The sequence below is a fragment of the Procambarus clarkii genome, chromosome 69 (assembly GCF_040958095.1).
Source record: "Procambarus clarkii isolate CNS0578487 chromosome 69, FALCON_Pclarkii_2.0, whole genome shotgun sequence".
Taxonomy (NCBI): Eukaryota; Metazoa; Arthropoda; class Malacostraca; order Decapoda; family Cambaridae; genus Procambarus; species Procambarus clarkii.
Genome location: NC_091218.1, coordinates 26040278 through 26054266, shown reverse-complemented (window position 1 = coordinate 26054266; position 13989 = coordinate 26040278). Strand labels below are relative to the sequence as shown.

Sequence of the window (13989 nt, the reverse complement as noted above, 5' to 3'; positions counted from 1 at the left end):
GTCAGGCCGGAGTTGCCACAAAGAGATAATTACCTAATTACAGTACAACCTCGATTCAACGTACTATATGGGACCACCCCCAGTTCGTTGGAGCGTTGGATTCGTTGCAAGACGTGACCTTCAGGAGGCGTTTGCGTCAGTGTCTTTTTTTTTCTTGTACACAGTAAAAATGCATTATCATATTACATACCGTACCTATATTTTACTACTCTACTAAAAAATTCTGTAATTCATGTATTTACCTTATTGTTGGAGTTATGTCCATCTTGAAGTTTTGTGAAGTTGTGAATGCTCAACAGTAAATAGGTACTGCAGTGCATTAAGCCGTTAGCACTGTATTATTAAAAGTAGTTTTGCTGTATGTTGAGTACTACAATACAGTTCATGAAAACTATTGTACACTAGAATTACTGCAACTTTAATTTTAATACTATGTACACACTTAAATTTAACACTTATTCTAATTGTTCACTTCACACACGATGTTTTTAGATGTTTGCATCAGCTTTGCTGGTGCTCGCTGCTGCTGTGTTAGCTTCAGCTGCTTTTGTGCTGGTGCTGGGTACGGCTGTGCTGGTGCTGGGTACGGCTGTGCTGGTGCTGGGTACGGCTGTGCTGGTGCTGGGTACGGCTGTGCTGGTGCTGGGTACGGCTGTGCTGGTGCTGGGTACGGCTGTGCTGGTGCTGGGTACGGCTGTGCTGGTGCTGGGTACGGCTGTGCTGGTGCTGGGTACGGCTGTGCTGGTGCTGGGTACGGCTGTGCTGGTGCTGGGTACGGCTGTGCTGGCGCTGGGTACGGCTGTGCTGGTGCTGGGTACGGCTGTGCTGGTGCTGAGTATGGCTGTGCTGGCGCTGGGTACGGCTGTGCTGGTGCTGGGAACAGCTGTGCTGGTGCTGGGTACGGCTGTGCTGGTTGATTTGCTGCTAGTTCGTGAAAAATATTGACTCATTTTCATTTGTTTGCTTCTTTTTGTCATGTCCTTGAGACAAATATCTTTCATCGTCCTTAGGTGTTGATAAAAGCCTGGTAGCTCTGGATTGTCAGTTTGTGAAACAATATCAAGGAGTTTTTCAACATGGAACAATGCGTCAGCACATGTAGCAGATTGTAAACTGCTATCATTCTCATCTTTATCTTCCTCTCCGTTGTCGTCAACAGTGCCAGTAACATTTTGTATAATCTCATCATCTGTTAAATGACCAATGGGTGGATCGACTGCATCAATATCTAACCACTCCTCCACATCGTTCAGCGTCAACTCCACCTCACCAGCGGCACGCAGTTCTTGATAATTATCATTTGAAAATCCTTCAAAATCCATTTCTTCCTCAGTCACTTCATCAGCATGATCAAGCAACAGGAGTTTTTTCCAACAATTTCTTAATGTTGACTCTTGAACTTCATCCCAAACTTTAGTCCAGTTGTAAATGGCTTCCTTAATTGAGTATTTTTTGTAACGTTCCAGTGTTGCTTGACCTCGCGAATCAGTTCCTTGTCTTTTGTCTTCATCTGACTCAAACACCACCATGATTTCTTTATTCATTGCTCGTTTGTAGAGCCTTTTCATTGCATATATAACACCCATATCCATTGGCTGGATCAGAGAGGTGGTATTGGGAGGCAAGGCAAGGGAGGCATTTGATGCGTCCATCATGTGACGTTAATTTGTCGAGCCCTACACGAGCTGGGGCATTGTCAACCAAGAGTAATGCCTTGAGATCATTCCGTCTCACTCCACACTTCTTTATCTGAAAATCTCTTACTTCTTTGCAAAAATGATTTTTGAACCAGTCTACAAAAATATCTCCAGTAAACCAAGCTGTTTTAGAGCTGTAGTAGACCACAGGTAGCTTGTTCATTAAATTTTTCAAAGCACGTGGGTTTTTTGACTTCCCCACAATGGCAGACTTTGTTCTGTGACTTCCGTCTGCAAAGCATGGCAGAAACTTTTTCTTTGTTTACCTTACGGCCAGGAACACTCTCATCTAGCCTAGATGCCATAGTGTTGTTCTGCAAGCATTTCCAATTAAAGCCTGTTTCATCGGCATTGTATACCTGAAAACGCCTTAGATCATTTGTTATTATGTAATCATTTAATTTACACTTAAATGGCTCAACTAAATCCGTATCTGCGCTTAATGATTCTCCACAAACTTTCCTGTTCTTAATATGTCTATTCTTAAATCTATGCAACCATCCTTCACTTGGTCGAAAATCTGGAATGTTCATCTTTTGTGCAAATTTATCGGCTGCTGTCTTAATGGCGTCGCTGCCAAGTGGCATCCCCACAGAGTGCTCCTGGTTAAACCATTTATACACAGCTTCGTCCAAATTCGTATTTGCCGAACCTTTTATTGTTTTCCTTTTATTTAATGCACCACTATCACTCGAAGCAAGAAACTTCCTAATGTCATCTTTCTGTCTCTTGATATCACACACCGTACTTTTCCCGACATTAAATTCTCCTGCTTGCCTAGTAACAGAGTAGCCACGTTCATGTTTCTCTATCATGTCTAATTTCTGCTCAATGGATAAAAAACTTCTCTTCCTCTTTGTAGATACAGCACGATTCGCAAGCCCTTGAGACATCTTGTTGTATATTAATAAAGCTGTAGTAAAAAAAATGGTAAATTCCGCGATTATTCTTTCACCGGCGGACAAACACGTCACTCGCATGCAGACAAAGCTAACGGCACTGGGTGCCTACTGTATAAATGCAGACTAGGTCTATACACCCTCCAGTAGGCTGGAGTTTAAGCTAGATCCAGTAACATAAATTTATCTCAAATATTGGATTTACATCATATTATATATTTTTAGGTTATATATTTAGATTAGTAACATTATTAGGATAATAAGAGATATAAAAAACTTATTTTAGAACCGATTTATTAATTTTATTATTTCGAAGCCGTAGTCACTGAACTGTGGCGACGAAATGAAACGAGAAACGCATGGTGCTGTGTGTACAGGGATTAGACCCGTCCACTCGCTCACGCTGGAGTTGTTCCAATAACAAATAATTTCTCAAATAGCAGATGTCTATCATATTACAGTATATTTTCAGTTTTATTTAGTTTAGTTTAATTAGGATAATAAAAAGCTATTAAAGCATTGGTTTTAGAAATGATTTATTAGTCTGAAACTTTCAAAGTCATGGGTCACTGAACTATAACGACACAGACGAAGGAAAACCAAGTGAGGTTTACAGAACAGTATTCCCTTATCTGTCCACCCTCACTCACCTTGTTTTATCACAGAAAACGCCTATAAGGAGATTTTACGACATGTAGCTAGCTAATCATGCTTCAGCCTTTAAATTAATTTACAAAGATACGTCTGCCACAAATCAGTGAACGAAAATTATGGAAACTCTATCGTTCATTTGTGTGGACCACTCTGGCTGGTATCTGGTTCATGTAATTACCTAAGTGTAATTACCTAAGTGTAGTTACAGGATGAGAGCTACGCTCGTGGTGTCCCGTCTTCCCAGCACTCTTTGTCATATAACGCTTTGAAACTACTGACGGTCTTGGCCTCCACCACCTTCTCACTTAACTTGTTCCAACCGTCTACCACTCTATTTGCGAAGGTGAATTTTCTTATATTTCTTCGGCATCTGTGTTTAGCTAGTTTAAATCTATGACCTCTTGTTCTTGAAATTCCAGGTCTCAGGAAGTCTTCCCTGTCGATTTTATCAATTCCTGTTACTATTTTGTATGTAGTGATCATATCACCTCTTTTTCTTCTGTCTTCTAGTTTTGGCATATTTAATGCTTCTAACCTCTCCTCGTAGCTCTTGCCCTTCAGTTCTGGGAGCCACTTAGTAGCATGTCTTTGCACCTTTTCCAGTTTGTTGATGTGCTTCTTAAGATATGGGCACCACACAACAGCTGCATATTCTAGCTTTGGCCTAACAAAAGTCATGAACAATTTCTTTAGTATATCGCCATCCATGTATTTAAATGCAATTCTGAAGTTAGAAAGCATAGCATAGGCTCCTTGCACAATATTCTTTATGTGGTCCTCAGGTGATAGTTTTCTATCTAGAACCACTCCTAGATCTCTTTCTTTATCAGAATTCTTTAAAGATTTCTCACATAATATATAGGTTGTGTGGGGTCTATGTTCTCCTATTCCACATTCCATAACATGACATTTATTAACATTAAATTCCATTTGCCAAGTGGTGCTCCATATACTTATTTTGTCCAGGTCTTCTTGAAGGGCATGACAGTCATCTAAATTTCTTATCCTTCCTATTATCTTAGCATCATCAGCAAACATGTTCATATAATTCTGTATACCAACTGGTAGATCATTTATGTACACAATAAACATCACTGGTGCAAGAACCCTGTGGTACTCCACTTGTGACATTTCTCCATTCCGATACATTGCCTCTGATTACTGCCCTCATTTTTCTATCAGTCAGAAAATTTTTCATCCATGATAGAAGCTTACCTGTCACCCCTCCAATATTTTCCAGTTTCCAGAACAACCTCTTATGTGGAACTCTGTCGAAAGCCTTTTTTAGGTCCAGATAGATGCAGTCAACCCAACCATCTCTTTCCTGTAATATCTCTGTGGCTCGATCATAGAAACTGAGTAAATTCGATACACAGGATCTTCCAGATCGAAAACCATACTGTCTGTCTGATATTATATCATTTCTCTCTAGGTGTTCTACCCATTTAGTTTTGATTAGTTTTTCCAATACTTTCACTATTACACTTGTCAATGATACAGGTCTATAATTGAGGGGGTCTTCCCTGCTGCCACTTTTGTAGATTGGAACTATGTTAGCCTGTTTCCACCCGTCTGCTACGATTCCTGTACACAGGGATGCCTGAAAGATCAGGTGAAGTGGAATGCTGAGCTCAGATGCACATTCTCTCAGAACCCATGGTGAAACGCCATCTGGGCCAGCTGCTTTGTTCTTACCGAGCTCCTTGAGCATTTTTTCCACTTCGTCTCTAGACACCTCTATGTGTTCTATGTTGTTCTCTGGAATTCTTATTGTATCTGGTTCCCTAAAGATTTCATTTTGTACAAACACACTTTGGAACTTTTCGTTTAGTGTTTCACACATTTCCTTTTCATCTTCCGTGAATCTATTTCCCATTTTCAACCTCTGAATATTATCCTTTACCTGCAATTTGTTGTTTATGAATTTATAGAATAGACCTGGTTCTGTTTTACATTTGTCCGCAATCCCTTTTTCAAAATTTCTTTCTGCCTCTCTCCTCACTGCCGTGTAATTGTTTCTCGCATCTTTGTATTGCTGGTATGTTTGGGGGTTCGGCCTCTTCCTGTATTGATTCCATTTTTGTGTCTTTCGGTCTCTAGCCCTCTCGCAATTTCTATTGAACCAATCCTGTTTCCTAGTTCTGCATCTCTGTTTTGGTATAAATTTTTTTGTGCCTTTATCATATATTTCACAAAACTTGCCATACATCTCATTCACTTCCTTGCCTAGCATCAAGTCTGTCCAATTATACTCACTAAAAAAATTTCTAAGGTCACCATAATGTCCTCTCCTGAAGTCTGGTTTTTCAACTGCTTCAACCTCCTTATTTTCTTCCAGCTTATAACGTATTGCATACTTTATTCCCAAAAAGACATGGTCACTTTTACCCAAGGGAGGAAGGTACTGAATGTCAAATATCTCTTCCTCCTTCCTGGTAAATATCAAATCTAGCATGGAGGGAACGTCCCCTTCCCTCATCTTCGTAGCTTGTTTAACATGTTGATACAAGAATGTTTCCAGGATGAGGTCTACAAATTTACAAATGTGGTTGACTTGTTGTGTGGACCATTCTGGCTGGTGTTTGGTTCATATGGTTCACTTGTTGTGTGGTCCACTTAATTGTGTGATGCAACTTGTCTTATGAAGGAATTATTAATTGTAAACTGTGATAGAATGAGACAGTTTTCCACAACTCTGTCAACTTTGCAACATCGTAAGTTTGTGGTCTCACTTGTGCGGGCCACTTGTGTGGTCCAATTGTGTGATCAAACTTGTCATATGAGGGAATTATTACAGTAATTGTAATCTGTGATAGAATGAGAAAGTTTTCCACCACTCTGTGAACTCTGTCCCAACATTGTAAGCTTGTGGACCACTTGTGCGGTTCACTTGTGTGATCGAACTTGTCATATGAGGAAATTATTAATTGTAATCTGTGATGGAATGGGAAAGTTTTCCACCAGTCTGTGAATTCTGTCTGGACATCGTAAGCAAATCCGAACATCCCCCGCTTCGGCAAACCATTGTTCGTCGAACCGGGTGAGTAAATTCGGCCTGAAAAGTGTGCGAACTAGCCGGAGATTCGTTGAATCGGGGTACGTTGAATCGAGGTTGTACTGTACATAAAACAAATAATTGAAAATATATTTGTGGCAATACCCGGTGCTTGAATGGCCCGCGTGACCGTGTGTGGGCGATTCGCCCACGGATGACCAGGCCCTGATGACGTCACAGCGCACCTTATCCACATCCCCATAGCCAAAGTAAGTGGAATTAGGTATTTATTTTTACATAGACATGTTCAGGGAAGGGAATTTATCATTTTACAAAGAAAAAAGAATTTTTGGGGAACATTTTATTTCATGTGCACTGAGGGAATTTCACAATAAACTCGGCGCAGCACGGTGGTTAACTACCCCTTTTTTTGTCGGCTGCAGCAATTGTGCTGACCTGTTGCTGATTTGTTGAGATTTAAGTCTATACCCATGTGAGGTATAGACTTAGAAGCATCCCTGGTCACTAGTGCAATGTATGGTCGCTATGTGCATTACAGATGAAGCGACCCTTGTTGTTATACATAGTCGAAGGGTTAATTCTCCAGTTGTCTGTAAAGCTTCACTGACTTTCTGGATACTTTTCCAGTGTTGTGGCGAATTGTTACTTGCTTTCTGTGGCCTTGTGAAGGTGCTAGAGTTTGGCTCTGGGCCCCAGTAGGGCAAGCAATGCTTCTACATCTGATATGACCCATTTGCATGGAGCAATCTCAGTGAGATAGCTTTAGGGAGCCACCAGGGCTCCTCCAGAAAGAGGCGTTTCATTACATTCAATGACACTGGGTTTTTAGTATTCTTTCTCCTGTTGTATCATAGCAACCCTTTCATATATCTAGATCAAGTTTCTCAGGCATGACTTATCCCCTTCTAAAATTGTATTGCTCCATTACATTTGTCTATAGTTAAGTATTTCCTGTCTGTTCCCTTTCTTGAATATTGGGACTACATTTGCCTTTTTCTAGGTTTTGGTGTATAATCTTCTGTATATACATTATGTAGCACAATACAGTGTCTGTATTGTGTGTATATGTTTCATGTACATGTTTCATTTACAGGGTGTGAGGATTGTCAGAAGAGTCACGAAGGTGATTGTGAGGAGCATGGTCCATTAAAAATAGTGGCAGACACAGAAGTATCTACTAGAGCAAGGCGGTCAATACCACATATTCTTCAGTTAAGAGAAGAAGACACCTATACTGGTAATCTAATAATGGGGCTCATAACTTTTATGTCCCTCTATTAATTCCACATTATAGATAGCATAGCTGTCTTTAAAACTATAAATATTCTATCTGTATTTCTGGAAGGGACCCTTCAGTGGCTCTCTGGAGTTAGCCATCGGGATAGCTCTACACGTACCATATCTCACCAGGCCCTTGACAGTCATGAAATTTTACCACAGACCAGAAACAGAGTCTGGTTCACTCAACAGAGGAACAGGTATTCTAGGAATACTAGATCACCCCTGACCAAAAGGGTTTACCACCAGAACACAACTGCCTAGAAAATACAGCATGAGCTCAACAATCCAGTTCTCAGTGCCCCTTACTCTATGGGTAATTTGGCCAAAATCAAGTTCAAATTTTAGTTACTTATTTCAGGTCTTTTGGATCACTGGGCTTTGCTGTTGAGTCGCTGAATGACACGTGGCAGCCTTAGTTTATAACACAAAAGTATTAACCCTTCCACTGCTCATCACATTCCTTGATGTCTGTATCCTATCACATTCCTGGGATTTGACCCCATTTATGGGCCTCGTAGCCTGGTGGATAGCGCGCAGGACTCGTAATTCTGTGGCGCGGGTTCGATTCCCGCACGAGGCAGAAACAAATGGGCAAAGTTTCTTTCACCCTGAATGCCCCTGTTACCTAGCAGTAAATAGGTACCTGGGTGTTAGTCAGCTGTCACGGGCTGCTTCCTGGGGGTGGAGGCCTGGTCGAGGACCGGGCCGCGGGGACACTAAAGCCCCAAAATCATCTCAAGATAACCTCAAGATGGTGTCCATCACATTCTGAGACATTAATAGGTACTGTACAACATTTGAAACTCCTACGAGTACATCTGCTTCCTCCCATCTCCAATAAACGGACACTATCTTGGAAAAAATCTTGAGTATGTCACCTTGGCAACAGGCTGGTACAATATAATAGAGAGCTACTATGTGTGTAACTTGTTTGGCTGAAGCTTCCACTGTAAGGGCATAAGCTTGAAAGCCGTACTCTAGAGTACAGACTAACAAGACCCGTCTTTTACTTCCTTACTTATTGCAAATATAAACACGTCAAAATTATATTATGCAAATATAAACACCTTAAACACAAGAGTAACCACGTGGACCAGTACTGTATTTTTTAATTGGTAGGACTCGACAAACAATAAAAGTGCATGCATTACATTTATTTAACCCTTAAAATGCACTAGACTGCATATGAAGTTTTTAGTAACTGACACCAAAGTGCGCATCACTGCATATGAAGTTTTGGAGTGCAGTACAGTACTACACAAGATTTAGCTTGCGAATACACAGGGTTCACATCACCTTCCTCAAGGCTCCTGTAAACAGACGCCATTTTCTGGGGGGAGCCCCGTCGGCTCCCCGGACCTATCCCAAGCTGATATGCTAATGTCAGACTTTGGCATCAGTCATGTGTATGGAGTTCTTAGGCCTACCGGGGACCACTACCAGAACAGGGCCCCCTCAGAGAGGCAAAGGGAGCAATGGCCTATAGAAGCCCCCATGTGGTTGGAAGCATTCTATGTCTGCTATCGACCGGAACAGGCACCCAGAAAGGTAAGCGCCTCAAAACAAACCCCTATTCTGGTTAAAATTGCTACCAAAAGCCAAACTAGTGGATAGAACTCCCCAACAGAAAACAAGCAAACTAGTGTGACGTCACACGCCACCGCGCCGCTGTCTGCGCAGCTCCCCCCTCCCCTGGAGGGGGAAGGGGAGCCCCAGACCCTCCACGCTGGCTACCCACACCTCAGTTCTTGAGGCTGATGCTATAGGCGAAGGTCGTGTGCTCTGGCTCCGGTGTCGCTACAGCACTGCTTTGCGTGTGGTGTTTGTTTTTGTGGGTATGAGAGCCAGGAGTTATCTTCAGTACTCGGGCTGCATGTGCCTAGGGCTTCCTTCCCTAGGTGCCCTGTAAGTACTGCCCTTGGGGCCACCTTCCACAGGCTCCTCGGGGTCTGCCTCTGCTGGTCCGTTTTACCTTTTCGGTTTTTCGGCTGCCTGTTGAGCACCTCAGGGTAACCTCAAGGTCAAAGTAGGCCAAAGCTAGAATATGCAGCTGTTGTGTGGTGCCACAAGATACTCAAGATGCCCATATCTTAAGAAGCACATTAACAAACTGGAAAAGGTGCAAAGATATGCCACTAAGTGGCTCCCAGAACTGAAGGGCAAGAGTTACGAGGAGAGGTTAGAGGCATTAAATATGCCAAAACTAGAAGACAGAAGAAAAAGAGGTGATAGGATCACTACGTACAAAATAGTAACAGGAATTGATAAAATTGATAGGGTAGATTTCCTGAGACCTAGAATTTCAACTATCACCTCTTTTTCTTCTGTCTTCTAGTTTTGACATATTTAATGCCCCAACCTCTCCTCGGAGCTCTTGCCCTTCAGTTCTGGGAGGCACTTAGTAGCATGTCTTTACACCTTTTCCAGTTTGTTGATGTGTTTCTTAAGATATGGGCACCACACATCCGCTGCGTATTCTAGCTTTGGTCTAACAAAAGTTGTGAACAATTTCTTTAGTATATCGTCATCCATGTATTTAAAAGCAATTCTGAAGTTAGAAAGCGTGGCATAGGCTCCTTGCACAACATTCTTTATGTGGTCCTCAGGTGATAGTTTTCTATCTAGAACCACCCCTAGATCTCTCTTTTTTTTTTTTTATCAGAATTCTTTAAAGATTTCTCACATAATATATAATTTGTGTGGGGTCTATGTTCTCCTATTCCACATTCCATAACATGGCATTTATTAACAATAAATTCTATTTGCCAAGTGGTGCTGCATATACTTGTCTTGTCCAGGTCATCTTGAAGGGCATGACAATCATCTAAGTTTCTTATCCTTCCTATTATCATAGTATCATCAGCAAACATGTTCATATAATTCTGTATACCAACTGGTAGATCATTTATGTAGACAATAAACATCACTGGTGCAAGAACTGAATCCTGCGGTACTTCACTTGTGATAATTCTCCAGTCCGATACATTGCCTCTGATTACTGCCCTCAGTTTTCTATCAGTCAGAAAATTTTTCATCCATGTTAGAAGCTTACCTGTCACCCCTCCAATATTTTCCAGAACAACCTCTTATGTGGAACTCTGTCGAAAGCCTTTTTAGGTCCAGATAGATGCAGTCAACCCAACATCTCTTTCCTGTAAAATCTCTGTGGCTCGATCGTAGAAACTGAGTAAATTCGATACACAGGATCTTCCAGATCGAAAACCATACTGTCTGTCTGATATTATATAATTTCTCTCCAGGTGTTCTACCCATTTAGTTTTGATTAGTTTTTCCAATACTTTCACTATTACACTTGTCAGTGATACAGGTCTATAATTGAGGGGATCTTCCCTGCTGCCACTTTTGTAGATTGGAACTATTTTAGCCTTTTTCCTCACGTCTGCTACGATTCATGTACACAGGGATGCCTGAAAGATCAGGTGAAATGGAATGCTGAGCTCAGATGCACATTCTCTCAGAACCCATGGTGAAACTCCATCTGGACCAACTGTTTTGTTCTTACTGAGCTCCTTTAGCATATTTTCCACTTCATCTCTAGACACCTCTATGTGTTCTATGTTGTTCTCTGGAATTCTTATTGTGTCTGGTTCTCTGAAGATCTCATTTTGTACAAACACACTTTGGAACTTTTCGTATAATGTTTCTCACATTTCCTTTTCATTTTCTGTGTATCTGTCCCGCATTTTCAACCTCTGAATATTATCCTTTACCTGCAGCTTACTTTAATTGAATATATGAAAAGGCCTGGATCTTATTTACATTTGTCTGCTATATCGTTCTCAAAGTTCCTCTCTGCCTCTCTTCTTATTGACGCGTAGTTGTTTCTTGCATCTCGGTGGTATGTTTGGGGGTTGACCTCTTTCTATAATGATTACATTCTTGTGTCTTTTGATCTCTGGCCCTCTTGCAATTTCTATGGAACCAACCCCTTTTCCTAGGTCTGCATGTCTGTTTTGGTAATTACCTAAGTAATTATCTAAGTGTAGTTAGAGGATGAGAGCTACGCTCGTGGTGTCCCGTCTTCCCAGCACTCTTTGTCATATAACGCTTTGAAACTACTGACGGTCTTGGCCTCCACCACCTTCTCACTTAACTTGTTCCAACCGTCTACCACTATTTGCGAAGGTGAATTTTCTTATATTTCTTCGGCATCTGTGTTTAGCTAGTTTAAATCTATGACCTCTTGTTCTTGAAGTGCCAGGTTTCAGGAAATCTTCCCTGTCAATTTTATCAATTCCTGTTACTATTTTGTATGTAGTGATCATATCGCCTCTTTTTCTTCTGTCTTCTAGTTTTGGCATGTTTAATGCTTCTAACCTCTCCTCGTAGCTCTTACCCTTCAGTTCCGGGAGCCACTTATTAGCATGTCTTTGCACCTTTTCCAGTTTGTTGATGTGCTTCTTAAGATATGGGCACCACACAACCGCTGCATATTCTAGCTTTGGCCTAACAAAAGTCATGAACAATTTCTTTAGTATATCGCCATCCATGTAATTAAATTAAATTCTGAAGTTAGAAAGCATAGCATAGGGTCCTTGCACAATATTCTTTATGTGGTCCTCTATCTAGAACCACCCCTAGATCTCTTTCTTTATCAGAATTCTTTAAAGATTACACATAATATATAGGTTGTGTGGGGTCTATGTTCTCCTATTCCACATTCCATAACATGACATTTATTAACATTAAATTCCATTTGCCAAGTGGTGCTCCATATACTTATTTTGTCCAGGTCTTCTTGAAGGGCATGACAATCATCTAAATTTCTTATCCTTCCTATTATCTTAGCATCATCAGCAAACATGTTCATATAATTCTGTATACCAACTGGTAGATCATTTATGTACACAATAAACATCACTGGTGCAAGAACTGAACCCTGTGGTACTCCACTTGTGACATTTCTCCATTCCGATACATTGCCTCTGATTACTGCCCTCATTTTTCTGTCAGTCAGAAAATTTTTCATCCATGATAGAAGCTTACCTGTCACCCCTCCAATATTTTCCAGTTTCCAGAACAACCTCTTATGTGGAACTCTGTCGAAAGCCTTTTTTAGGTCCAGATAGATGCAGTCAACCCAACCATCTCTTTCCTGTAATATCTCTGTGGCTCGATCATAGAAACTGAGTAAATTCGATACACAGGATCTTCCAGATCGAAAACCATACTGTCTGTCTGATATTATATCATTTCTCTCCAGGTGTTCTACCCATTTAGTTTTGATTAGTTTTTCCAATACTTTCACTATTACACTTGTCAATGATACAGGTCTATAATTGAGGGGGTCTTCCCTGCTGCCACTTTTGTAGATTGGAACTATGTTAGCCTGTTTCCACACGTCTGCTACGATTCCTGTACACAGGGATGCCTGAAAGATCAGGGGAAGTGGAATGCTGAGCTTAGATGCACATTCTCTCAGAACCCATGGTGAAACTCCATCTGGGCCAGCTGCTTTGTTCTTACCGAGCTCCTTTAGCATATTTTCCACTTCATCTCTAGACACCTCTATCCGCTCTATGTTGTTCTCTGGAATTCTTATTGTGTCTGGTTCTCTGAAGATTTCATTTTGTACAAACACACTTTGGAACTTTCTGGGCCTTTGGAACTTTCTGGGCTGGAATCTGGGCCAGCTGCTTTGTTCTTACCGAGCTCCTTTAGCATATTTTCCACTTCATCTCTAGACACCTCTATCCGCTCTATGTTGTTCTCTGGAATTCTTATTGTGTCTGGTTCTCTGAAGATTTCATTTTGTACAAACACACTTTGGAACTTTTCATTTAATGTTTCACACATTTCCTTTTCATTTTCCGTGAATCTGTTTCCCATTTTCAACCTCTGGATATTATCCTTTACCTGCAATTTGTTGTTTATGAATTTGTAGAATAGGCCCGGTTCTGTTTTTACATTTATCCGCTATCCCTTTTTCAAAATTTCTTTCTGCCTCTCTCCTTACTGCTGTATAGTTGTTTCTCACATCTTTGTATCGCTGGTATGTTTGGGGGTTTGGCCTCTTCCTATACTGATTCCATTTTTGTCTTTTGGTCTCTTGCCCTCTCACAATTTCTGTCGAACCAATCCTGTTTTCTGGCCCTGCATCTCTGTTTTGGTATAAATTTTTTTGTGCCTTTATCATATATTTCACAAAACTTGACATACATCTCATTCACTTCCTTGCCTAGCATCAAGTCTGTCCAATTATACTCACTAAAAAAATTTCTAAGGTCACCATAATGTCCTCTCCTGAAGTCTGGTTTTTCAACTGCTTCAACCTCCTTATTTTCTTCCAGCTTATAACGCATTGCATACTTTATTCCCAAAAAGACATGGTCACTTTTCCCAAGGGAGGAAGGTACTGAATGTCAAATAACTCTTCCTCCTTCCTGGTAAATATCAAATCTAGCATGGAGGGAACATCCCC

General features: G+C 41.0%; 1 protein-coding gene across 4 annotated transcripts in view; it reads left to right on the top strand.

Moving 5' to 3' along the window:
- LOC123772181 (zinc finger protein PLAG1) overlaps positions 1–13989 on the top strand; it is a 294636-nt gene that overhangs the window by 166764 nt on the left and 113883 nt on the right. For all 4 annotated transcript variants that reach the window (XM_045765236.2, XM_069311295.1, XM_045765235.2 and 1 more), the window contains one exon: positions 7360–7503. In XM_045765236.2, the coding sequence (XP_045621192.2) occupies positions 7360–7503 (144 nt within the window). The remainder of the gene's footprint in view (positions 1–7359; positions 7504–13989) is intronic.